General features: G+C 46.2%; 2 protein-coding genes and 1 pseudogene across 2 annotated transcripts in view; 1 reads left to right on the top strand and 2 right to left on the bottom strand.

Moving 5' to 3' along the window:
• Positions 1 to 263: 263 nt before the first annotated feature.
• On the top strand, positions 264 to 4,597 carry Taf11 (TATA-box binding protein associated factor 11). Its single transcript, XM_089544634.1, has 4 exons — positions 264 to 422; positions 663 to 1,029; positions 1,722 to 1,997; positions 4,380 to 4,597. The coding sequence occupies exons 1-4, from the start codon at positions 395 to 397 to the stop codon at positions 4,381 to 4,383; spliced, it is 675 nt and encodes a 224-aa protein (XP_089400760.1). The 5' UTR covers positions 264 to 394; the 3' UTR covers positions 4,384 to 4,597.
• Positions 4,459 to 27,396, bottom strand: part of LOC149342337 (neprilysin-1-like) — a 70,253-nt gene continuing 47,315 nt past the window's right edge. The window contains exons 9-22 of the mRNA XM_089546783.1: positions 23,060 to 23,140; positions 16,525 to 16,676; positions 14,329 to 14,548; positions 12,675 to 12,773; positions 10,830 to 10,907; positions 10,461 to 10,567; positions 10,215 to 10,279; positions 8,511 to 8,562; positions 8,206 to 8,273; positions 6,993 to 7,111; positions 6,366 to 6,431; positions 6,183 to 6,278; positions 6,037 to 6,095; positions 4,459 to 5,257 (exon numbers count right to left, since the gene is read on the bottom strand). Coding sequence (XP_089402909.1) covers positions 5,152 to 5,257; positions 6,037 to 6,095; positions 6,183 to 6,278; positions 6,366 to 6,431; positions 6,993 to 7,111; positions 8,206 to 8,273; positions 8,511 to 8,562; positions 10,215 to 10,279; positions 10,461 to 10,567; positions 10,830 to 10,907; positions 12,675 to 12,773; positions 14,329 to 14,548; positions 16,525 to 16,676; positions 23,060 to 23,140 — 1,368 coding nt within the window. The 3' untranslated portion in view covers positions 4,459 to 5,151. The remainder of the gene's footprint in view (positions 5,258 to 6,036; positions 6,096 to 6,182; positions 6,279 to 6,365; positions 6,432 to 6,992; positions 7,112 to 8,205; positions 8,274 to 8,510; positions 8,563 to 10,214; positions 10,280 to 10,460; positions 10,568 to 10,829; positions 10,908 to 12,674; positions 12,774 to 14,328; positions 14,549 to 16,524; positions 16,677 to 23,059; positions 23,141 to 27,396) is intronic.
• On the bottom strand, positions 23,148 to 25,967 carry LOC149342338 (kelch domain-containing protein 3 pseudogene; annotated as a pseudogene).

Genomic DNA, 27,396 nt, shown 5'->3' with positions numbered 1-27,396 from the left:
TGCCAATTCTGCGGCAACAAAAACGTTGCTTTATAAGATTGCAAATCTCTGTATTTATTTTGTATGATACATTATAAAAGCGTTTTTATTAGTGTTATTTATGTAATGCAATGTTTGTATCAGCGATTCTTTTTTATTAGTTGTCGACTTACATTGCTTGAGGACGCCACTTACCATTGCCAATCAAAGAAAACGTGAATGGGTAAATACATTTGTCGAGTGCGTATTGGAACAAAATGGCGGCGTTTTCTTTTCGGCTGTTGAGCAGCTGTCAAACTGTTTCTAATTAAACGCCTAATTAAATGCCTGCCGTATAATTCGGCACATCTAGACTTCTTTAAGTGCATATCTTCCAGTGCTTTGCGTTGTTTGAAGGCTACTGTCCAGCTACACCATGTCAGCATTTACTGAAGACAGTGCAGGTAAATACCCTTTTCGGTCGATACTTCATTTCTTGGACATTTGCCAATCCCTGTATCACTTCCATAACTTTCATTCTGCCTGCTGCTGCGCGTAGATGTTTGTTGCCAGTCGTGCGGCGCTTATGACTCACTGCTTGTGAGAAAAGTAACACGGTGGATGATCGTATCGTGCCAAACGCAGCTTTAGCCGTGTTGACGCTGAGAGCCTCACAGTGTTCTTCTTTGTGGTTCCTGCATCAGGTGACTCGGCTCAAATGAAGAGTGATGAGGATGCCAAGGACAGCGCAGCCAGCGCAGACGACCATGAAACTGAACATGAACACGAGAATGACGCTGAACATGACCGTGACCAAGATAATGACCCCGAGCATGATCAAGATGAGCCAAAGGCACCCGATTCGCCGGACAACGAGATCACGCTTCAGATGCTCGAGGAGTCCGTGAGCCACACACCGGGCCCAAGTTTCTCCGCGCGGAGATGCGAAGGTGCTGTCGGCGGCTCAGACAGTCAACCTGCGCCCAACAAGACGCGGGAGCAAATCGAGGAAGAAGAACGCGAGAAGATGCAGGTCCTCGTCTCCAATTTCTCCGAATCACAGTTGAACAGGTAACTAATGCCACCGTCTTAGGTGAACAGCTATGCTTATACGAAAACTCCTGCCAAACTTTGAATGTAGGGCAAAATTTGGTTGCACAGCTAAGCAGAATTGTACTGTAACCAGCTCTTTCTTTCTTGCTTGTTACAGTCGACTCTTAATAATTCGAACTCGAAAGGAACTGAAAATTTTCTTAACTATGTGAACTTTGAATTGAGCGCAGCCTTTCTAATACATTTGCCATCGACGTGAAAAAAACATTAGTTCAAATAGACCAGAAGTTTTAATAGAGTGAGTTGAAATTAAATAGAGTCTGCAGTACAAATCCCTCTCGAACTATCATTTACAGCGGGCCACATTTTGTGTTCAAACTGAGTTGTGCTTACCGTTTGGCATTGGTGTTTCTTGATTAAATAAAGTTATGGAGTGTAATCTCTGATTAGGGTAGGTTCCAGGGTCAAGAGTTTTGAAGTTTTTTTTCTTCATACTTGCATCATCTCAGCAACAGTGGCTCAGTGTCAAATGTGTTCTTGCGTTGCAAACTAAGCTGTATATTCCCAGTTATATTTTAAATGGCTGGAGCTTGTTTGCAGAAAAAAAGAAACAACCACATAAAAGAATCTAGACCAGTTTGTTTTCATTCACGGCACCATTTTGAATGAAGTGTTCAAAGCAAGTGTTACATTTCTGTGCTCTCATGCAGGTACGAGATGTATCGGCGTTCTGCATTTCCAAAGGCAGCAGTCAAGCGACTCGTGCAGTCCATCACAGGCTGCTCGGTGTCACAGAACGTGGTCATTGCTGTGTCTGGCATCGCCAAAGTGTTTGTTGGTGAAGTGGTGGAAGAGGCACTGGACGTCCTTGAAAAGCAAGGTGAAACGGGGCCCTTGCAGCCCAAGCATTTGCGTGAAGCGGTCCGTCGTCTCAGGGCCCGTGGCTTCATTCCCAATGGACGCAAGCGCCCTGCCTGTTTCCTCAGGTATCTGTGCTGAAGGGTGCCGTGTGCTCTCCTGCCCTGTGTGACAGTCCTTTCACCTTTCTTCCCTCAAAGTTGCTGTGTTTGGTGCACGCACTACCAGTGTACTTACTGGAAACTCCTACTGTACTGGAAGTGTTGAAGAACTGAAGTGCATGCATATTCAGACACTCTGAAAAAATCGGCATTTCCACCCCTCTTCGCTTCACGTGTGTTCTATTCATGTCTTGCTATCTGTGTATCTCTTCTCTCGGCTAAAAATTGGCCAGTTCCACCTCTCTTTGCTTTGTGTGTATTCTATTCATGCCTCACTACCTCTGTATTCTCTTCCCACAGCTGGCGCAACCAACCGCTTCTTTCCTCTGTTTAACATTCTCGTTGCTTTCCTCGTTCACACCTTTGAAACATGAATGTGTGAGGGTGATGGAGAAATGGTGTAATATGCTAACAAACATTCCTGGACTCTTTTTTCACCATTTGCTGCTGTGTTCCTGTGTACTCTGTTCTTTCCTGTATGACACTTTCCTGTTTCCAAGCTTCCCCTCTATTGACTCTTGTGTGTGCACTTGTAAATGCTGCACCTAGTTCCACAGGGCCATCAGTCTCTGAAACCCTGTGGTTTGGAGCAGCTTTGCATGGCAATGCACTCAAAAGCTGTGGACACAATTAGAAGCTTCAAGGTATGTGCAGCATATTGGGTGCGGGGGGGGGGGGGGGGGGGGTTATGGAGACACATTTATGAGCTGCTTAAAGTAAGGTTTTGCTTTCTAAAATTGTTGTTTTTGAGGCACTGCATTGTTCAGTAAGCTTATTTTATGTCTGTGAAGAATAATTCTGTTTTATGTCTAATGTAATTGTGTATTAAAACCTACGTGCATTTAGTATCGCTAAACATTGCTTGTTTTCTCAGGTTTAATTCTCTGCCAAAATGATTTTCCTTTCTTAGTCTGTAATGTCATAAAGACTTTTCTCATAAATCATCATCAGAAATCTTGAAGTTTGGCAGGTGCTTTGGATGGCTCTTTAGTTGATCCCAAAAGGACAAAGCAAGGACCTATTTACGTTCTATCATTTGCATTGCTTGTAAAAAATTACATATCTGTCTGTGCCTACTTAAAGTAATTAAAAATTTTGTTAGTGGCTACTAGTATTGTGCGTTTGTAAACATATGTAGCATTAATTAAGTACCATACGTCTTATTCACTTTTGACAGGTTGCAACAATGCTGTTCCCTTGCTGAGAAACTTTTAGCTCTTTGGCATCATTGTGGTCAGCATTTCATTTCCTTTACTGTTTTTGTTCCTTGCTTGCTGTGCATGTATAGTGTTGTAGGTCTCAAAGCTGTTCAACAATGACGTGGCATTTTACCATTTTGTGTTCACATCTTTCGTCATTCATAGGCGGTAAGCTCTTCACTTGGCTGCTGTCGGATTTTCTCAGCATCTGCTTCTTTCTGCTCTGTCAAGTCTTCATCATTTTCTTGAATTTTTCACCTCTGAAGCACTGTGTTACCTTTTATGCTTAAGTGGTTATGATTTATGACATCATGCACCTTTTAATGTGTGCAGATATTAGAAATCACTTGTGGAAAAAATGTCGAAAATAATAAAATCCTAGAAAATGCAGGGAAATTACAAGCTGAGACCACTGTCACATGGTCACTTCAAAAAATTTTGAGAATGAGGTTCTCTTATTGAAAGGCACACGCTACTCATCTGAGTCCCTTTGAGGCCTTAACTGCAAAGAGTCTTGGAAATAGAGGCGTTCATGAGTCTTTTGATGACAAGAGGCTTTGTATGGGCTTTAAGTTTCAGGCAATTACAATGCCCTTCAGAGTGAAACACTAAAAGCTACTGATAGAAAATCTAAGCCACTGATTACATTTAAAAAACATTTTAAGTTGTCAGGCATTACATTGTGCATGCATGTTTGTTTTTCCTTCAGATCTGAGGATTACTTAAAAATGTAGAAGCAGCAACAGCAAGTATCCGTGGTTTCTGGGAGGAGAAAAAAAACCTATCTCTGCTAACCAGAGAGCCGGGTTAAAAAGAGGAAGTGAATTTGTTGGTTAGAAAGAAGAGAATACTTTGCTACAGGCTTAAAACTGAGTGACTCTAGTGACTAGTGAACTTAGCGGCACTAGTGACACCTTCCGCTCAGCATGTGATGCGGCATGACTTTGAGTTGTTCAGCCCTCGAGCGACGCCATGTAGCTGTGCTACAGGCTCATTAGTTGTTGACCTTCTTTATTGCTGGAAAGGTCTTTAAAATGTGCTGTGTGACGGGAGTACAGGCTAGATGGGGAGTCGTTCTGGACATTTTTTTACCTTCTTTGCATTGCAGTGAGTTTTATCTAAATGCATTTTTATTTTGCTTTCCTATCAGGTGACATCGTCGCAGTCGGGAATGGAATCGTGGTGATATCACGCCCGCTCATTGTTTACGCATGTACAGAGACCACAGGTGCGAACTCTCAAATGTTTTTATTCAGCTCAGTTTTGTACATTTTCTCAGCCTCGTTTTCATCACCAGGAATGCTTCATGAGTTGTGAAAAATGGAAATGAGGAATTGTTAAATAAAAGAATGTGGCATGACCATGAAATGAAGTGTGAATGATTCCTACCCACTATATACAGGAACATGTGTGAACAATGCTACAGGTGTGATGTGTTCTTGCAAGCATGCTGTTATGCTTAATTCCTGGTCACTGTCTGAGAATGGTGTTTGAGTAGAATTGTGTACTCCATAACAATACAAAAGTGTACTGTTTTCTCTAACCTGTGTAAATTGAACCTAGTAATGAGCACTTGTGCTACAAGTGCATTGCAAATGCAGTTCCAGTAACAAAAAACTTGTAGCTGTGTTAAAATGGCAATTTACACTGGTTAACTTCCAAGTAATTCATTGCCTTTTCAGATATTTTGCTTCTGTTTAACATAAATAATTTTTGTGAGGTGTGCTTCACTGAATGGCCTTCCAGAATTCTGGGAGATGAATGCTGTGTTGACACAGTAATATGATATCGGCATTTTCCGCAAGCTCATTTACATAGCTCTCAGTTCCATGTGTGTGCTGTGCGGATGTAAATGCTGAGGTAGTTGCGTATTTTAAAGCGCCGAACGAATTCTTAATAACAGGTGTTAGCAGTCACAGCATTCATACATTCCACACAGCAGCCTTCTTTGTTGGGTTCATATTGCTTCCTGAGGGACACTGGAAGGTCTCTGCAAACTCATCCAGATTCATCAGTGGCCCATTCACCCTGTAAGATGGAAAAAGCAGTGTCTTCAATATCACACAAAGGCTATGGTTGTTGCTCTATAGCAATGCTATGCTTGCTGAAATTGTGCTGGCTTTTATGTAAGGCACTATACATAGCTGCTTGTAATGCTGAAGTTTGATGGAACTAGGAATTGAAGGTGCCCAAAGTGCTGATTAGGTTCATCGGGTCAATAATGTTCCATTTAATGATGGCCTTCTGCTTCAGGAATGTTATGCAATGCACCGTATGTGCAGCGCACAAGCATTTCTTTAGTTAAGGCAAGATAGAATTGCAAGGTTTGTTTTTAAAAATAACTTTTGAGTTGAGAGGCATTTTCATTGACAAAACTGCTGCTCATTGAAAAATTCTAGCAGCAAGCAGCGCGTAGCAGTTCAGTGAATGGAAAAAAATAAATTGACTGGCAGCATTATTAGTTGTTCCTTTTCAGTTGTGGTTCACTAAAAATCCTATCAGCATTACTCATTATAGTCATTTAAAAATTACATTTAGTTTGTCTCGAAACATAAGGAAACTTCTACGGCTACAATCAGCTTGGCAGCTGTGCATGAAAATGGGGAAGCTCATGACAATTCAGAATTTGCTTGACTGTTTCATAGACGTTTACTTACGGTTGAGTGCTGTCAACATGGTTAGCATTTGGAATGAAATCATGAATGGCCTCAAAAGTTTTGTCACCAAGCATAAGTGTTGAGCTAAGCATTTTCTTTTTTGTCTATATGAGCAACTACACAAAGCATTATAAGGAAGAGTTTAGTTACCTTGCATGGTTAGGGCTGTAAATAGAGCTTGGATCATACTGGTTGTTGTTGCACCATATCTGGAATTGCAAGAAAAAAGTGCTGCTTTAGATGTGGTTTGTTGAAAAAAATATTTATATATAGAGTAATAATGCATTCATAAGTACCGAAGCGAATGAGAGGAAGTACAGCTGATCATTTGTGTATTTCTCAAATCCTGGCAGGACAGGCGCTTTTGTCAAACCTTGCTCACGCTGGTAACACTGAAAAAAAAAGTGAAGATACAGTGGTTAGAAAGCATCTGTGTGCCAGAAGAACATAGTTTTTGTTCTCATGTCTTCAATTCTCACCTTAAAAGAAAACCTGGCAGCAGACGTATCTGCCAAATTTTCATTTCTTGTGTGGCTGCCATTGACCTGCGTAACAATAATAAAAAAAGTTATGTTTTTATGGGGTAAGGAGAGAAATATAATGACAGTAATCAAAGTAACCGCGCCATGCATTTTTAGGCACTGTGAAGTGTGAAATGATAAAATTGAAAACAAGCATAGATATGTACACCGCTGAAGCTTGTGATTGCAGACTTGAACCATTTGCTTGACGTGGCCACGCACTTTTCATCTCGAAATGTTATTTGTATCATTTGATCTTATGGCCGAGTGAAGAAATATGAAGGGAATATGTTGTAGTTCATATAGTTGCGTATGCTTCATCCTAAACTGATAGCTCAAAAGAGAACCATTTGCTTGATATGTTCATTTAACCTGATATCTCGAAAAAGAGCCATATACTTGACGTACGTGGGGACCTCTCACCCAAAATGTTATTTGTGTCAATTGGTTGTTTGCCTGAATATAGAGATATCAGTGGGTATATGTTGGAGTTCATATTGTTGCACATGTTTCAACCAAACCTGATAGCTTGAAGGAATAGCACTGGTTCTGACACTGAAGTGCTCTTGTGTACAACTGCAGTACCTGAAATTTTTCCGCATAGAAGTCGATGAGCAGCTGCATGCGACGGTTGAACTCTTTCCTTGTGTCCGGCAACCAGTGGTCACTTTTAAAGTCAACGCCATTTTCATCAATAGTGATGCCTGGAGGAAAGAGGCAAGAAGAACAATCATCTTGCGTGCTAATTATGTGTTCACTTACTGCCTGTAAACATTTAGTATCTTTATCTCTAAACCATTGCAGGTGCCCCGAAACAGTTCATCATTGTTGCTGGTGTTTTCTGTGTGCTGTAAGGTATGGGGGCAAGCCTAGCTCAAACTTAATACAATGCTACTAGGAAAACACACAATGTTTTGCTAATCACATTGCGTCATGCTTCATCTCTTTCTGTCTCATTTTTCACAATCTGCTTGTTGATAGCTATTTCGTCATGTGCTAAGAACCTGGCTTATGTGGCACTGTACTTCACTGGAGCAATATAAGCAGTGTTGGTGCAACAGGAGCATTGAAAGATGGGAACGAATGGATAGGATTAAATGCGCAAAAGTAAGCGACAATAATATTTAAAGCTTTTTTTAACGTGGTTAAGTGTATTTGCTACTGGTATATATTGGCTTAGGTCGACATCAGGGCACCTTACTGTAGTTATTCGTGTCCTTCTATCTAGTTCTAATTTGTTAGGGTTGAGTTTTTACTGCAAAGAATTTCATATTCATTCTGCCTTCGTTCCTTGTTTGCTTTGTCACTATTCGGTTCCGTATTCACTTTTTCACTACTGGCATGTGCTCTTGCTGGTGAGCAGCAATCAATACCACTAGATCATTGCAAAAGTACATTTAGAGCATGAATTAATCCCCAGAGAAATGCTATCTATACTGCCTTGTTGCTGGAATATGTGCTAGTCAGTATGCAAATTCAGCAGTCACATTCAGCTTGAAAATTAAATGTGACAAGTGATATGTGCAAGCACTTAAAAAAGTACGCATTAGCTTTTCTGCTTCTTTTGTGTGTGTTATGTGTATCATTCCATCTCTCTTGGACTTCACTGCTTTTGCCAGTGATTTGCAGGTGAAGGTTTATTCACGATTATTACATTTTCACTGCCTTCTTTCTCTCCTTATTTCCATAATAAGATCACCGGAATGAAGATGTAACTTTGTAGGAGGCAGTCAACAAGGAAGTGCCTAATGAGTGTTTGAGACTGGCAAGCAAAGCAATACTAATGAGCTGCGTTTACCTCTGTCGTCAAAAGCGTGGATTATTTCATGGCCAGCGACGAATCCCACCGTGCCGTAGTTCACGTACCTGTGAAATAAACAGCAAGGACAAAGTCAGATAAGAAGTGGTGGTTTAAATAAGAGATAACTTAACAAATGCTAATTGTTGGAGTAATGCAGCCTTTGACACATGAGAATAACAACGCTGGCAGCATGTGACTGCGACCATGTGTGGTAATTGCACAACAAACTCTAGTCTAGTTAGAAAGTTGTTCTACTAACAGTGGTGGTTTTCAATGCAAAGAACTTGTGCCAGTAAACTTACAGTGGAACATCAAGATATGAGAATGGCTCGAGAAACATCCCAGCATATACCTCTGCAAGAAAAAAAACAAAGTTTTACAGTTTTTATTCAAATTTGCTACACTTTAGAGAAATTGTGCACATATCCTGTGTAAGTTTATGTTTGAGCTGCTTTAGTATAACGGACAACAGAGCTCTGTAGGTAGTACAGTTCAGTTACTGTACAGCAGTTTTTGTAAATGTTACTTCATCTTGCATTAGAGAATGCTCGGCCAGACTTACACATGGATTATTTTTGTGAAGTTTGAATTGAAAATGTGTTCAGAAAAAGCATGCGCTTCAAGTTTTTTTTATCTTTTCCTTCCAAATTTGTGGGAGTGGAGAACAGGCTGCTTCATAAAAAAGATAAATTTTTCATGAGTGGGTGCAATCGAAACAAATCATGAAGTATGAATTATGTATGCTGCTATACATCTAGCAAGGTATACTGACAAAGCTTGTCTGGGGTGCTTTTTTTAAAATTTCCTTGCTGGCTGCAATGTGCATACATTATCATAAGTTGACAGTCCAGGTGAAAATTGTAACTGGTCAAACTGGTTTAAGGAACAATTTCCCAATTGATTCCAGTTGGTGTCCAGTTGGCACCCAGTTGGCACACACTCGAAACGCCGTAGTCGCTGGCAAGGGCTAAAAGGGAGGATGGACCTAATGCATGTACTCAGGCCTGCTTGATACTTTACGTATGCTGCTTTGGCATGGATTTTTGTGAAAGCATGGCTTTGCTATCTTGCAGAAAGTCACTGGAGTCTCCTGTTTGCAGTGTTTTTGTGTTACAGAGCCTCACAAAGGGTGTCCTAGCTGACACATGGGGAAAAAAAGGGGAAGCATCATGGGGAAATGCAACTGAGTGAATGTTGTAAGACGTTTTGAGTGGTAGCAAATATACTTGCATATCTTGCTGGCGCCGAAGTGCCGTTATGTGTTGTGCAGCTCGCGTAGCTCTAGCCGAAGCTAAAACAAGCATTGATAGATCAGCAGCTGAATTCTAAGTGCTGTTCGCATGCTCAAGTGCTCCATGATTGATCGCTGCCTTTGTTTTCATTCAGCATGATGTTGCGATTTTAGAATCACAGGCAACAATCTGTCATATTTTTCATTGGTGAGGTGCCCTGATGACTGGGCCACCAATTTGCTGGCACCAGCTGTGGCTTCTGGTCCAGTACCAACAAAGTGTGAAAGTATATTTGCTACTACACAAAAAGTCTAGCACTGTTCATCTTGCTCCTTTTCTCATCAGCGCCTTTATTTTTCTTGCATGGTAGCTGAAGCACCCTTTGTGATGCTATGCAGTAAAAAAAACTGGTAATTTTGATACTGCCTTCAGCACTCATGTGTAAGTCTTTGAGCATTCTGATATGCACTGGCTTCAGGTGTTGCCATCACATGTTTTCACACACCCTTTTGTACTTCTTATCTTTTGCATGGTAAAGAAATCTGAACCATGTGAATCAGATGTTTCTTCAATGGCTTCATTACATTCTTTTGGCGTGTGATTGCTTAAGGCAATATAGCGAAAAACAAAATCCTAGTCATTGCAACACACAACGTCTAACAATGTTTTCTTGATCTCATTTCCTCTTGACTCTCCTTTCTTTTTATATTTGGTGCATGCTAGATAAAGTCAGTTTAGCGCGTGTGTTCAGGTCCACACGTTTGCTTTACTTACTGACATTGATGTCTCGAATGTGATAGGCTGCGTTGACCGTTTCTGCATTTATGTCTTCCCAAATCCTGAAAAAGGAAAACAAGAAAGTTCATATGAGGGCATCATAAACCATGCATGACCACTTGAAGAGGGAAAGCTGTAATACACAGGCCACCTTTGTAGGCAAAAATGTTTCATGAGCCAATAACTAAGTACTAAATACGAAAAAAATTGATGTTGCTAGTTGGAAGCTTTTATGTCACTCACTCTGGTCTTCTGGGCAAGAACAGTTCCCTGGCTTGCTGGTTGTACCTGTGCACTCTGTGGTATACGAGTCGCTCAAGGAATGGACCAGTTTTGTTTGGAGCTTCGTCCTGAATGAACAAGCATGTTATCATTTAGAGTATGTCTTTTTTTTGTTTACTATAAAATCTCAATTACTGTGTCTGCACTATTACGATAAAGTGGCGGTTCTGTGCAGCACTAGGTTCTGAGGATTTTCACAAAGATGTTTGAGAGCCAACTTTTGTTGGTGCATAATCAGTGATTGCTGCAGGGGCCAGCATTTAACTAATGATGGTTGTTGTTGCATCCCATTAATTTGTTAATTTATTTTATGCTTGTGGACATACATACCATTTTGTAGAATTGGTAGATGTTTGTCTCATTCAGGAGCCATTCAGTGTAGCCCACCACGGCATGGACTTTGACGAGCTGGACAAAGCGAAAGCGTGAGTTAGCCCTACACGTGGACGCTGTATCATACCGCTTGCAAAGTACGCCAAGTTAGTGAGGTGGAAATAGACACTTCCACATAGACAAATAAACAGAAAGAATAGGACACTAGAGACCTTGATTTAGTAAAACAGCTCAACATCGTGATATCGAATGCAGGTGTATTAAGACCTGCTAAATTGTCTTGGCATGCCACACTGGCTACCTTTGTTTAGTGGAAGTTATGAAACAGTTAAGTTTGCAAATTTTTATAGACATGAGCAGCTACAAGTCTTGTCATGCCGATATAATTCTACCTAATTTGAGAGGGATTCAGGTGTTCAGATTGCAAAAAGAATTGGAAAAACAGTTTTTCGTACTAAATATACTGCAAACTATTTCTCTGCAAAATATCCACTCTCAAAATGATCCCAAAGCACGAACAAAATGATTGCTTAGAGAGTTGTGCAGCTGAAGAACTAAGCAGGAGCTTCGAAATGACTTACCACTTCATGCTATTGCAATTCCGAAACTGCTTTTTGATTGCTGCTGTCTTGCTAACATTTGAAAGCTCGTTTCGCACCCATTCTTTTGACACCTCTCAAGACGGCATCACATCAGCTAGGCCAAAGCTACAGGCAAAATGATTTTCCGCGACTCAGTAAGTGCATGCAGGCATCAAGCCTGTTTATCTCTGTTCATGATTTTACAAATACAGTCTCTGCCTTACAGGCTTTTTCTCTGGCTTACCATGGGCAACTTAATTGAGCTTGGTACCTATTTATTTGGGAAGAGTAGAGCTGTGCAGTGATGCTATTTTTACTGGCTTTTACATCGTGATTAAATTTTATTAGCTGCTTTCCTATATTAGCAGCCAACCAGTTTTGTATGTTCGAATCATAAATTTTTTCAGCAAGGTATTTTCACTGAGGCAAGTGTAAAAAAAGTGTCACCGCACGAAGTGCACCTTGGGTAATTCAATTCTGTAAATGCTTCAAATAATTTGTAAACATTTTTTGGCTAATGGCCTGCAAAGAAGAGCCCCATTAAAATCATAAAAATGCTTATAACTTAAATTTTAATTGTGCTTTTCAAACTTTATTTGCATATTTAGACTCTACATAAAAAAAATACAGTGATTTAAATAACCGTACCATAAATAAAAATACCAGACCCGCATCGCCTCTTAAGTGACAAAATGTAATAATAACCTAAATTTAAGTCAATCATTTTCAAGTCTTGCCTTTCCCTTCGTACTCTAGTGTTACAGACTAGTGATCGTACTCTGCCATGCAGGTCTGCATTGCCAAGCAGACCATATCTTGTCTCCTTGTGCTTCATGAGCTCCAGACATGATATCTCTATGCGTGCATAAGGTGTACTTATGCTACGGGCTTAAATACTGAACTATGATATGTGTATTTTAAGTGTCATGAGCCGCCGCGGTGGCTCAGTGGTTATGGTACTCGGCTGCTGACCCGAAAGACGCGGGTTCGATCCCGGCCGCGGCGGTTGAATTTCTTTGGAGGAGAAATTCTAAAGGCCTGTGTACTGTGCGATGTCAGTGCACGTTAAAGAACCCCAGGTGGTCGAAATTCCCGGAGCCTTCCACTACGGCGTCTCTCATAGCCTTAGTCGCTTTGGGACGTTACACCCCATAAACCAAACCAACTAAGTGTCATGCCTTGGTATTTGAACACGTGGCACATGACTGAAAATGTGCATGCTGCAGTTGAAGGCCCCTGCCTTTTAAGAGTGGTCACTCACCTTTCTTGTGAGTAGGGCTCTTGTTTCATCATCTATCCAGGTTGCTGACCTTAGTGTGGTGTTGAATTGGGCTTTCACCTGATTTAGCATGTGGACTGCCTGAAGAAAATGAAGGAAAAAGAAAGACCAAAAAGAAGAATATCTTTCAGGAAAGACCTTGGACGAGAAGTAGCTGAAACAAGCAAGCAAAATAGAAACCCAGACATTTTGCCCTCCTTCAGTGAGAGAGGGTGAAAATAAAGCTTACAGCACCCACTGCAATGTCTACATGGATGTGCACTCTTGTTGCTCATTAGGTCAGTGCCAGAGTTTTTGGTTGGAACATACTATGACCACGGAGATAGCCTGTCATACAGCTATCACTGTAAATAAGGTCCAGAAGCTTAGTACACAAAGCCAACCTGCAGCAGATATGAGTAGTAGCATTCAGCACTTTGCCGCATAATTCCAAATGTTTTGCATTCAAGCACAACTTTCGGTTGAACTTTCCTGTTTTTTTTTTCTTTTTTCAGTTTGCCTATGTATACCGTCAGCAGATTTTTAGCACAGCCATACGGCTCCATGTTGCTGTTACTGATCTCCTGAGCAGAGAGGCCACGTGAAGGCATGCACCGTGCACCCGTGCATGTGCCATGTAGAGAGGCATATGCCAGTCTGGCTGGTGCATGTTCGCCTGCCGTGTCAGAACATTAATTTTGAGCCTTTTTCTGACATAGAAATTATTCGGTAGTCATAGGGAGGAGGCCATTGTTTAACAGGCGGGCACAGTCCTTTGTGAGCATTATACTACAGTAATTTACCCCATATGAGGCCTGCAAGTTGTATGATCAAGCAAAAAAAAGAAAGAAGAAAACTGGAAAAGAAGAAAGTGCATTCGTGACGTGACGAAAATGCATCGATGAACATCATGACATTGGAAACACAAGCAGTCAAGCGTGACGTGTCATCAGCCTAGTCTTTTGACTGAAGATTGCGCAGCGCCTGCTGGAGGTTAATCTCAAATCACGGAGCTGCCTCTTGCACGGGAAGCCTCCTTCAACCTTTTCATCCTAGGGCTTAAGGGGACAATCATGATAATTCTGTGCAATTGTTCTTAGTAAAACTTGATTATCTGGCTTTTTTGTGGCAATGTTGATGTTTGTCCATCAATAAAAAGATGCATTTATGGGCAAAGAAAATTGAATTTAAAAATATTCCACCACTCGATTCAAGCTTGTGAAGTCCTTACCCAAAAAACGGGTTGCCACCATATTGAAGTGAATGGCATTGTAACATCTAGTACACTGTAACATAGCCTCTGCGATCGGTGACAAAAAAAATTGTCGATGCTGGCCTTTTACATGCAAAATCGGCCGGTGATGGCGATGCCTATATTTCATTTTTCTGGCCTTTTTTTTTTTGTTTAAAAAAGGTCTGTTTTCGGTGAGAGTGGTCTCTTCATGATTAGAACGGGATGCCCTATCATAGAGGCCAATTACTATCAATTTGCCCTCAGTGTCCCTTTAAGAGTTGTACCCTTTGGCTGCCGGAAGAGTATCATGGGTGGAGCATCATAAAAAATCAAGCCGTGACGCATTTTTCATGCACACTGTCGTCATCGGTGAACGTACATGAAACAGACATGCACCGCTCGAGATGGTATGACGTCACTCACCAGCGCCCTCTGTCTTTCAAACTTGTGCTGGTTGTTGCGGAAGAAGTGGTGGTAGCCGACAAGCCTGAGCGTATCCACCAGCTCCCTGCACTTGGCGGTGCGGTTGAAACGCACTCCGAACTGCCCTGTGTAGTTGTAGTACGCCTCTCGAATCTCGGGTCGGGGCGAGAAGTAGACGCTGTTGATCAGAAACTTGTAGCCTATGTAGTTGGCCATCGCCCTGCGCAGCGAATCGGTATGTGTCATACGTACATGTGCAGCACATTCTACACTGCAATGTCCAGGTACAAAGTGTATGCATCAGCATGCATCACACATGTCAGTGCAGTGTAATCAGCGCATAATGGGACAGGTATACCTCATTCATTCTTTCACGATCACATCTGCCACGAGTAATGAAAATGGTGAACAAATACAGTAGATTCCCGTTTTGTACCCGTTCTCGATTTAGGTGAACAGTTTTCGCGTAAGATGAACAATGTGAGACCATGCATTTGATTGGTTTCCCATGAGACTCAATGTAAAAAATAAAAGTCCGCCTAAGACGAACTGTTGCGCTCGTTAAGACTTCCGCAGCGACCGCGAACCACGGCCCGTAACGGTGCTGTCGGGGCGTCTGCGCTAGTCTGCGCGGCGCTTAAGGCTAAACAAATGTAACACTTTCACGAAAGATGACTTAGGTGCAACTTTTCGCCATTGTGTGGGGGCGCGCTTCCTTGCGGGGAAGCTTTCTTTGCGCCGCGGAATGGGCACGTCATATTCGCTCCTGCCGTACGCACGGCCGCGCAGAGACGTCAGATGCCAGCATCATGCACACGTCAATTTCCGGAGCCCTCCACTACGGCGTCTCTCATAGCCTCAGTCGCTTTGGGACGTTAAACCCCATAAACCAAACCAAACCAAACCAAACGTTCCAAGCGTTGCCTCCGGCGGATTAGAACGTGCATAGGCAGGGAGTGCATTCTTAATAAATGTTTTCGCCACCACCACCGACGGAGTGCACCCGCTCTTTGACTTTTGGCTCAAACAGTTGGGAGCCGAATTCTCAGCTGACATGGCGTCGCAATACGCATTATCGTCGTAATCATGGCCAGACACCGCCTGGGCACTGCCTTCGGCGGAGGGAAAGGCACATGGTGCGCCTGCTCATAGAAGTTGATAACAGCTGGCTACAGAAGGAGGAGGAATAAGAGGAAAGGCAGGGAGGTTAACGGGAAGAAATCTCGCTCCTTTTATGCTGCAGAAGGAGCGACATAAAAGGTGCAGCTGACATAAAAGGTGCAGGCTCCTTCTGAGCGCTCGGAGCCTAAGAAATGTGAAGTCAGGGAAAAAAAAATAGCGGTCACTGCAAAAGAGAGAGGACGAAAAAGAGACTGCGAAAAAAGAAAACTACCCATGCTCTTTTCAAGTTGTGTAATGTGTAATGCCTAGTGCCATGTTCCATTTCAAATTATTCCCTTACTGCTAGGCCATCTTATTCATTATTTTCATGTAACATATATTTGGACACATCTTTCTTGGGGGTGGTTCTCATAAGACAAGCAAGTTCTCTGGTCCTTTCAAGTTCGTTTTAGAGAGAGCGAACTGTAATTGGTTGGTTTTTTGGTTTTTGAGGAAAGGAAAAATGGCGCAGTATCTGTCTCACATCTCGGTGGACATCCGAGCTGCGCCGTAAGGGAAGAGATAAAAGGAGGGAGTGAGAGTAATGCATTCGGCGCATTACAGTAACCGCCGACGTTTGAGACGTTGATCACCCCCGTAAACATTGGTAGAGTAATTGCAAGAAGAGACACGAACTGACTGGAAAGCGCCTGTGTTTTAGAGGCTCAGTTTTCAAAATTCCATACAAAGAAAGCAGTTGAAGTCTAGCACTACGAAACAAAGGGGGTTCCACTATGTTCTACACATAGATGTAGCCACGCACTTGACAGAATTTTGAGGGCGTACATTCTGAACAGAATGGGGTAAAAAGGGAGCAAGCTGTCCTCTAGCGCACTCTCTTTTATAAAAGGGAATGGAGTAATCAGACGTAAGAAATTTTCTGGAACAACATGGCCGCAACTACAACAAAGCAGGAATGGAATGGAGGTCGGCGGGAGAAGCATTGTCCTGCAGTGCATCGAAGTCGGCCGATGATGATGATTGTGACGATCATCATACTGGTATGATGATGATGACAGGGATCGCGGGGCTCACCTTATGTGGCGACAGTTGCTGATGAACTTGGCCAGCGCCTTTACTGCCTTCAGATTGAGCACGACTACGCTGTCTTGCTCGCCGACTTCCTTCGACGTCGCTTTCATCAGGCCGGGCGAGGTCAGATTGCGGATGTACTCGAGCCAATTAATCTGGACAACAGGCACGGTGGAAATACAGACACATGCTGGTGAGGAGCTGGAAAGAAAACCGAACGCGGCGAGTGCTCAAAACAGCAGGGCCCACTTCGTGAAATGGACTTGCTGTAGGCTTAAGTGAGCCATAAAAAAAAAAAGAAAATTGTCGACGATTACGTTACTTCCTAATGCAAAATTTGAGCGCAGCTCATCAGCTGTTTCAGCTTTTCGATAGATTGAGGGAAATAATTCGAGCAAGACACGTATGTACAATTACAAACAACTTATTTTTCACACATATTCCCTCGTCAAGAAACACTCCACTAACAGTTCTTCATTGTCATGAAGGAAGCTTTGTGGTCGGAGAAATAGATGGACATATGCTCGACTTGCTGCACCAATGCCTGGTTCTCAAAGACGAGGTCTACGCAAGTACTTCGCGAGGTTGTCACAGCCGTGGGATGCGTTACGAGCGAAAGGAACGGGATGTTCTTCCGCATAAGTGGTAAGAAATTCCTGTTTCCACTCACCCTGCCACCCTTGCAGGTGGCAGTTAATGGTTGATCGCGAGAGTTCGCCCACCGTTGTCAGCGCTAACGCATGCAGCCCACATCTCTCTCTCTCTCTCTCATCGCCCCACGTACCTATAAACGCGATTCAGGCGTCCACTAACCCAAGGAGCCAGTCTGCACTTCCTTTCCTTAACATGTTCGGAGTGTAAAACGTTGTCAACGCCAATGAACGCCGACGGCCTATTGCTTCAGCGCCTCGTTTCTGGCACAACGTTGTCAATGCCTGCAGCCCGCATCTCGCTCTCTCTCTCTCTCTCTCTCATCACCCCACGTGCCTATAAGCGCGATTCAGGCGTCCCTTAACCCAAGGAGCCAGTCTGCGGACTGTAAAACGTTGTCAACGCCAATGAACGCCGACGGCATATTGCTTCAGCGCCTCGTTTCTGGCACAACGTTGTCAATGCCTGCAGCCCGCATCTCGCTCTCTCTCTCTCTCTCTCTCATCACCCCACGTGCCTATAAGCGCGATTCAGGCGTCCCTTAACCCAAGGAGCCAGTCTGCGGACTGTAAAACGTTGTCAACGCCAATGAACGCCGACGGCATATTGCTTCAGCGCCTCGTTTCTGGCACAACGTTGTCAATGCCTGCAGCCCGCATCTCGCTCTCTCTCTCTCTCTCTCTCATCACCCCACGTGCCTATAAGCGCGATTCAGGCGTCCCTTAACCCAAGGAGCCAGTCTGCGGACTGTAAAACGTTGTCAACGCCAATGAACGCCGACGGCATATTGCTTCAGCGCCTCGTTTCTGGCACAACGTTGTCAATGCCTGCAGCCCGCATCTCGCTCTCTCTCTCTCTCATCACCCCACGTGCCTATAAGCGCGATTCAGGCGTCCCTTAACCCAAGGAGCCAGTCTGCGGACTGTAAAACGTTGTCAACGCCAATGAACGCCGACGGCATATTGCTTCAGCGCCTCGTTTCTGGCACAACGTTGTCAATGCCTGCAGCCCGCATCTCGCTCTCTCTCTCTCTCTCATCACCCCACGTGCCTATAAGCGCGATTCAGGCGTCCCTTAACCCAAGGAGCCAGTCTGCGGACTGTAAAACGTTGTCAACGCCAATGAACGCCGACGGCCTATTGCTTCAGCGCCTCGTTTCTGGCACAACGTTGTCAATGCCTGCAGCCCGCATCTCGCTCTCTCTCTCTCTCATCACCCCACGTGCCTATAAGCGCGATTCAGGCGTCCCTTAACCCAAGGAGCCAGTCTGCGGACTGTAAAACGTTGTCAACGCCAATGAACGCCGACGGCCTATTGCTTCAGCGCCTCGTTTCTGGCACAACGTTGTCAATGCCTGCAGCCCGCATCTCGCTCTCTCTCTCTCTCTCTCTCATCACCCCACGTGCCTATAAGCGCGATTCAGGCGTCCCTTAACCCAAGGAGCCAGTCTGCGGACTGTAAAACGTTGTCAACGCCAATGAACGCCGACGGCCTATTGCTTCAGCGCCTCGTTTCTGGCACAACGTTGTCAATGCCTGCAGCCCGCATCTCGCTCTCTCTCTCTCTCTCTCTCATCACCCCACGTGCCTATAAGCGCGATTCAGGCGTCCCTTAACCCAAGGAGCCAGTCTGCGGACTGTAAAACGTTGTCAACGCCAATGAACGCCGACGGCCTATTGCTTCAGCGCCTCGTTTCTGGCACAACGTTGTCAATGCCTGCAGCCCGCATCTCGCTCTCTCTCTCTCTCTCATCACCCCACGTGCCTATAAGCGCGATTCAGGCGTCCCTTAACCCAAGGAGCCAGTCTGCAGACTGTAAAACGTTGTCAACGCCAATGAACGCCGACGGCCTATTGCTTCAGCGCCTCGTTTCTGGCACAACGTTGTCAATGCCTGCAGCCCGCATCTCGCTCTCTCTCTCTCTCTCTCTCATCACCCCACGTGCCTATAAGCGCGATTCAGGCGTCCCTTAACCCAAGGAGCCAGTCTGCGGACTGTAAAACGTTGTCAACGCCAATGAACGCCGACGGCCTATTGCTTCAGCGCCTCGTTTCTGGCACAACGTTGTCAATGCCTGCAGCCCGCATCTCGCTCTCTCTCTCTCTCTCTCTCATCACCCCACGTGCCTATAAGCGCGATTCAGGCGTCCCTTAACCCAAGGAGCCAGTCTGCGGACTGTAAAACGTTGTCAACGCCAATGAACGCCGACGGCCTATTGCTTCAGCGCCTCGTTTCTGGCACAACGTTGTCAATGCCTGCAGCCCGCATCTCGCTCTCTCTCTCTCTCTCTCTCATCACCCCACGTGCCTATAAGCGCGATTCAGGCGTCCCTTAACCCAAGGAGCCAGTCTGCGGACTGTAAAACGTTGTCAACGCCAATGAACGCCGACGGCCTATTGCTTCAGCGCCTCGTTTCTGGCACAACGTTGTCAATGCCTGCAGCCCGCATCTCGCTCTCTCTCTCTCTCTCTCATCACCCCACGTGCCTATAAGCGCGATTCAGGCGTCCCTTAACCCAAGGAGCCAGTCTGCGGACTGTAAAACGTTGTCAACGCCAATGAACGCCGACGGCCTATTGCTTCAGCGCCTCGTTTCTGGCACAACGTTGTCAATGCCTGCAGCCCGCATCTCGCTCTCTCTCTCTCTCTCATCACCCCACGTGCCTATAAGCGCGATTCAGGCGTCCCTTAACCCAAGGAGCCAGTCTGCGGACTGTAAAACGTTGTCAACGCCAATGAACGCCGACGGCCTATTGCTTCAGCGCCTCGTTTCTGGCACAACGTTGTCAATGCCTGCAGCCCGCATCTCGCTCTCTCTCTCTCTCTCTCTCATCACCCCACGTGCCTATAAGCGCGATTCAGGCGTCCCTTAACCCAAGGAGCCAGTCTGCGGACTGTAAAACGTTGTCAACGCCAATGAACGCCGACGGCCTATTGCTTCAGCGCCTCGTTTCTGGCACAACGTTGTCAATGCCTGCAGCCCGCATCTCGCTCTCTCTCTCTCTCTCTCTCTCATCACCCCACGTGCCTATAAGCGCGATTCAGGCGTCCCTTAACCCAAGGAGCCAGTCTGCGGACTGTAAAACGTTGTCAACGCCAATGAACGCCGACGGCCTATTGCTTCAGCGCCTCGTTTCTGGCACAACGTTGTCAATGCCTGCAGCCCGCATCTCGCTCTCTCTCTCTCTCTCTCTCATCACCCCACGTGCCTATAAGCGCGATTCAGGCGTCCCTTAACCCAAGGAGCCAGTCTGCGGACTGTAAAACGTTGTCAACGCCAATGAACGCCGACGGCATATTGCTTCAGCGCCTCGTTTCTGGCACAACGTTGTCAATGCCTGCAGCCCGCATCTCGCTCTCTCTCTCTCTCTCTCTCATCACCCCACGTGCCTATAAGCGCGATTCAGGCGTCCCTTAACCCAAGGAGCCAGTCTGCGGACTGTAAAACGTTGTCAACGCCAATGAACGCCGACGGTCTATTGCTTCTGCGCCGCGTTTCTGGCACAACGTTGTCAATGCCTGCAGCCCACATCTCTCTCTCTCTCTCTCTCATCACCCCACGTACCCATAAGTGCGATTCAGGCGTCCGCTAACCCAATGAGCCAGTCTGCACTTCCTTTTCTTAAAAAAATCAGGGGCACTTTGACTGTATAAAGTGCGCAGAGGCGAAAGCGTTTTCCGCACAACTTTGCCTATGTGACACTGGTGAGGTCACCGCTGGATGACGTCACACATAATTGATGACGAAGCAGTGACGAATTACTTAGTGACTAATTATTGATTAATAACTAAATACTAATTAACTACTAATTAATGACGCTTAAGCTTCGCCTTTAGGAGTGGAACGCGACAGCGTGTTGTAGCCTGTAGCTCTGCCAGGCAGTCCACGGAACGCCACCACCCGTTCGGCGCGATGCCTTGCCCTTTGAACGCGACGCTTTTTGAGGAAAGTGGACACACGAACCGCACCGTTCAGGAAGGGAGGAACGTCACCACCCGTTCGGCGCGATGCCTTGCCCTTTGAAAGCAACGTTTTTTGAGGAAAGGAAATGGCGCAGTAATTCTCTGTCATCTCGGTGGACACCCGAAGGAAGGGAGGAACGCACCACCCGTTCGGCGCGATGCCTTGACCTTTGAACGCAACGGTTTTTGAGGAAATTAAGTGGCGCAGTAATTCTCTGTCATTTCGGTGCCCGAACTGCACCGTACAGGAAGGGAGGAACACCACCACCCGTTCGGCGCGATGCCTTGCCCTTTGAACGCAACGCTTTTTGAGGAAAGGAAATTCTCTGTCATCTCGGTGGACACCCGAACCGCACCGTATAGGAAGGGAGGAAGTGGGAGTGAAAGAAGAAAGAGAAAGTGGGGCCGTAATGAAGAAACTGAAAATTGTATTTGAGGAAAGAAAATTATGCAGTAACTGGCTCGCATATCTCGATGGCCACCCTTCAAAACGCGGACACATCTGCCGACATGGCTGCCAACGCGGCTGCTAACTACATTATGAGGCATTAAAGGCTTTCGCCTTAAAATGGTCGAGTGTAAAACACTGTCAACACCAATGAACACAGTAAACGCCGACGGCCTATGGCTTCAGTGTCGCGTTTCTGGCAAAACGTTGTCAATGCCAACGCATGCAGCGCACATCTGTCACTACCGCCACGTAGCTTAAAGCACGACTGAGGTGTCCACTGTTCCAAGAGTGCAGTTAAGCACCTTCCCTCTGCTTTCCAAGCTGTCGCTCCATTGGTTTCGTTGCTTAAAGCGCGACTAAGGTGTCCACTGCTGGTTACAACGGCGATGGCAACGGCGACGCCGCGAAACGCAGAAACGGGCGCCAAAGAGCTGCGCTCTAAAAAGAAACGTAACTACCTGAATAGTTACCACATAGTAGTTTTTTATTGCGAAGCAATACTACTTTCGCTACCACCTCAGCCCTTGCCGTGCCGCGGCCGCATAGCCACGCTTGGCCTTTCGCGTGACCTCGCTGCGTGACGTCATACCATCTGTGTAAAAACGGGGCCCCATCTCACGCCGTCGCCTTGCGCGGCGCATAGCCACGGCCTGACTCCCGCTCCTCTCACCAGGGGCGCTGCGCACTATGTGACGTCATACCATCTGCGTAAAAACGGGGCCCCATCCACACCGTCGCCATGCGCGGCGCATAGTCACGGCCGCGGCCTGACTGCGCTCTTCTCGTCAAGCCCATGAGATGCCGCCTCCAGCCTATACGCTTCGACAGGTTGCAAAAAGAAAACATCAGCGAGCTACGGAGACAGAAGAAGAAAGAGAAGAACGGCAGCAGAACCACGTATTGCTTCGCAATTACCAGGCTTAACCAAGTTAAGCCACAGCCAATTTTTTATGATGTCCACCACCGGTAACTGATTACTAAGAAATTTGCTGGAATAACATGGCAGGAATGGAATGGAGGTCGCCACATTTGGTGAGCCCCGCGATCCGTGTCTTCCAAAAGCCCATTTTTAAATCTTACTAACGCTCTGTTGAAACACCCTGGAGACGGACTCGGGCGCGACAACGGCATTGTAAACCTTACTGCAACATATCTTCTAAGCATCCAAATGACATTTGTATGAGTAATAAAGGAATTTGGCATACAAGAACTAGCCAAGATGCGATAGCATACATCAGCAAAGCGACCGGAAAATAGCCCGTTACGCAAAACAGGACAAATAAAAGCTTAAAGCACGTTAAACCCCAATAAACCAATAAACCAGCTTATAAATTTATTTGAAATGATTCCAGCCTGAGCCAGACGAGCAGATAAATGCGAGCATCACGTAGGCAAAAGGAAGAGAGGGAGTGACGCAAGGTCAGTTAATGGATGAATTTGTTCACGCGTACTACGGTGCAGAATATTTGCTCACCTCGGGAATTTTTTCCGACAGTCCCGCCACCGTCATCCTCTCCGGTTGTTGCTGACTTGCGGAGGTTTCATGCTCTAATTCCTGTGACAAACGTGTAAAGGGCAGGTTTAAGCAAGACGCTGTGGTGGTGCATCTACCGTAAAATAAACGATGGGGCAGTACTAAGACAGTACTGCGCTCTGCTCTTTATTACGAATCATTTGTCTTTGCTCGCCACCCGCCAGCAATCGCTGCTTTCACAAGCGAATTAAAAATAATGACAAAGACAGGATATGCCGCTTTTTTCCGGTGTGAGCACGCCGTGTCTGCGTGTATTTAATTCGTCCCCTTGAGGTCATCACGAACCATATGCTTCAACCGCAGCCTCGCCCTATGATGTGCACCATCTAAAGTGGAAGTCATTGTTCTCTAGTGTCAAACCCGACGATAGCGTGTGGAAGACGTCCTTGTGAAGAGGCCCAGCCGATCACTACTATCCCAGCTTCGTGTACACCATGACCCTTCCTTTAACAATGACCACGCGTAGATGGACTGGTGTTTGTTATTTATTTTTTTCTGGGTTGCGCGGCATTCAGCCCCTCGTATACAACGGGCTTGGGATGCTGCCGTTCGTTGTCATGGCCTTGATCTCCCACTTGATGTCCTGTGGCAAGTTTCTGATGTCCATGCGTGCGTCTATGACGGCCAGCAGACATAGGGTCTTCAGTGATGGCGCCATGTCGAGGACGTGGAGATCGGAGAGTTCCATCAGCTGCACGTCGTCGGCATCGAACTCCTCCGTTCGCTGACGGCCCGCATGGTTGGGGACTGGGCTTGTGCCTCCAAAGAGAAACAGCCGGTCGCCAACCATGCAACAACACTGACGCCTCCTAGCACATGGGCCCTCCCGCTGGGTCTTCACCAGACTCCAGCGCGATGTTTCGGGGTCGTACTTGTGCAAGTCTCCGAAATGGGTCTGCTGGAGCCCGTTGTAGCCTCCGAATATGTACAGCTGACCGTCGTGCACAAAGGCTGAATGGCTGCGGCGTGCTTCGGGGAGCACACCTTCGACGTGCGGATGCACCCAGGTGGCGGAGGCTGTGTCCAGGAAGGCTATGCCGTTGAAGTAGACCTCGTTCTGCGAGTGGTACGGCCCCTGGGCGTCTCCTCGGCCGCCCCAGACGTACATACGGCGTCCAATGACCGACGCCGTGTGGAAGTCGCGCCACTGCGGAGGCTGGCCCTTGGTGCGCACGTACTGCCACTGCATGCTCTCGAGGTCGAGGAAGTACACGGCCTGCGAGAAGCGGTCTGACAAGTCCTCGAAGCCACCGAAGACGTACATCCGATGATCCACGACACAAGCCGAGTGGCCGTCACGGGCTGCAGGAACTTGGCCATAGGCTTTCCGACGGCTCCACGTCATGGTGTCGGTGTCAAAGCGGTAGACGGCGTTGCAGCCTCCACGATCGCTGCGGCCGCCCCACAGGTATGCACAGTCGCCGTACGCAACGACCGTGTGACCGAACCTCTGAAAGGGCACGTCGTTGTGGTGCGACTGCGTCTGCACCAGCGACCACCGGAGGGACACTGTGTTGAGGACATGCACGTCGATGGGCTTTGGGTCGTTGTAGCGCTCGCCCGTGCAGTAGCCGCCGAATGAGTAGACTTTCCCGTTGATGGCCACGGCCGCGTGGTTAACGCGGCGCGGTCCGCCTTCCAGCCGTACCGTCCACATTCTGCCGTCACAGGCTCCGAATGGCTGCTGTTCTTTCCTCTGACCAGTCGGGGCACGAGCGGGGATTCCAAATGCGCTGCCGTTCTTTTGCTCGCGTGAGTTTGATGCCGATGCCTATCGGTGTACCGCCGCTGTCTTCGAAAATTTCTCCTCTCGACTTGAATAAAAACTCCGAAGCTTTTCAACTCAAACCATAAAGTATCGTATACAAGCAGACCCCTTGAATGATAGACGAAGAAAGAGCGGAGGCCAAACGCAGCAGGAAAAGGCGGAGTATAGGACGTCTTTTGTACGGACAGCCGCCGCAGCGCTGCTGTCACGCGACTCAACGCCGCGAAGGCGCTTCGTACGCTTGTGCCGATCTCCAAGAGCAACTTGTGACTTCTACGCAGCCATTTCGGCTAGCTCTTGGCTCGAAAAATTTTGATCACGGAGCATACGCCAAACCCGGTGTTGACTAGCCTAGTGAAGCTTTTCGCTTCAAAAAACGTGTGCAAGCATAGCTCAAGGCGGCCGTTCCTGTATAGCGCGTACACTAGAACAAAACGTATAAAATGTGGCGTCAGAAGTTGTGCAAAAAGATCCGTGAGTAGCGTTGGTTCGGAAAAGCTAAAAAGGACGACAATTAACCTGGACAGCGCAAACATAGAACGGCCGATGCTCGGGCAGCCGCCATGTGAACGCCGTTGTCCGATCGAAGCATCTTGGGGAAAATGACACCACCGATGGCGCACCAAGCACCCTTATTTCCTCGGCAACCGCGATTAGTTCGTTCACGATAATCTCCGGAAGCCTTCTGCTTCTCGTCGCTCAACAAAATGCCGATATGGAAGAAGCACTTCGAGCGTTTTCAATCAAACTGTTCTAAAGTAAGGGAAAATCGACGCCCTGTACTATACATTGTGGCTGACCAGGCAGAGGGCATCTTCAGCACATTCTGTTTACCGGTGAGCTTTTAGACGCTCAGTGTTGAGACTCAACGCATTGATGAATGCTTAATTCCACGTTGCAGCGTTATCTTCGAAAAGTCTCGTTTCAACAATCAGGTACAACAGGAGGCGGAGTTTAATGAAGAGTTACCAACAGCCCTTAAGTTCTCTGAAAGCACTGGGAGTACGGCAGTCTACAGGAAGGGGGGGGGGGGGGGGGGGGGAGAGATCTTGGGGTATCTGTTGTTTCAGCCAGCGTCTTCGCTTCGGCGGACGCGGTTGTTGCGACGCGCGAGACGCTAGGACGGTAGCTAGGCGATACATTTTCAAAATAACAGCCCGAAAAACGGGGACGAAGGGTAGAAAAACACAGAACAGCGCTTGTCCTGTGTTTTTATACCCTTCGTCCCCGTTTTTCGCGCTGTTATTTTTTAAAACACACTCGGACTTGTGCGAAAGTGTTCTCGAAGCTTGATACCAACTCAGAATTTCGACAGATTCGGTTTGCAGGAGGGAACAAAGATCTCGCGACTTTCTTAACACCATTTGGAAATGACCCGCCGCGATGCCTTAATGACTATTGATGGTGTTCGGCTGCCGCGCCTAAGGTCGAGGGATCGAATCCTGTTTGCGGCGGCCACATTTCGATAAAAGCGAAATGCGAAAACGCCGTGTGCTGTTCGATAACGGTGCACGTTAAAGAAGCCCATGTGATCTAAATTAATCCGGATCTGTCCACTACGATGTCTCTCAGCCTTGTGCAAATTTTGGATGTTGAACCAGCTGTTGAACATAATATAGCTAACATAACCGTTCGAAAGGTTCCCGTTTACCGGACTGCCATTTGGCGTCCTCCTACCGCCAATCATATACAATCCTTGTCCCCCCAGGTGGTCGAAATTTCCGGAGCCCTCCACTACGGCGTCTCTCATAGCCTTAGTCGCTTTGGGACGTTAAACCCCATAAACCAAACCCAAACCTATCCTTGTCCGGCACACCATGAAAGAGGAAGTCGGCTCTCTATGTAAGTTCTGCGCCGGCTCCAACGAATGGGCGCCATGCTCACCGGGAACCGAAACCGAAACGTAAAATCAGGTGCGCTATGTTCAAACGATCCTTTTCTTTACAGGTTATATTAAACGTGGTGTCTCACCTTAGACTGCACACAATTCTTTAAATTAGCAGTTAATTAATGTTCAGACACAAATCAGTAATTAACCATTAATTAGTGATTTGTCGTCACTTAGTAATTAGTACTCAATTACATGTGACGCCACCAGTGCCACAGAAGCATTCAAAGTGGTGCGGAAAACGCTTTCGCCTCTATGCACTTTAAACAGTCAAAGTGCCCCCTGAATTTTTTTTTGGCGCGCTGTAGCCAAAATTTGTTGAGCCACAGCGCCGAGGGCAACCGCGTTTTCGAAATTCTAAAATCTGATATGGATATTACTCGCGCTGGACTACATGCATATCAGTAATTAAGCAGCCTAACAGTAATAGTTAAAAGGTTAACTATTCATTATTAGTTAATCAGCCTGCTAGTTAGCATGTCTTGCTGTATCCTGTTATGCCCACTGATAATGTGATGCCGAAAAAAAGCGCTCTTCTAACTTAGAAAGGATATTTAAAAAAAATTGTATAAAGTCTGTAGGGTCTGCTCGCGGGCAAGTCAAATCCCGCGCCGCTCACCG

The sequence above is a fragment of the Amblyomma mixtum genome, chromosome 5, assembly GCF_055824585.1.
Source record: "Amblyomma mixtum isolate Tamu chromosome 5, ASM5582458v1, whole genome shotgun sequence".
NCBI classification, from domain to species: domain Eukaryota; kingdom Metazoa; phylum Arthropoda; class Arachnida; order Ixodida; family Ixodidae; genus Amblyomma; species Amblyomma mixtum.
Note: the sequence above shows the minus strand (reverse complement) of the source record. Positions and strands in the feature narration are given on the sequence as shown.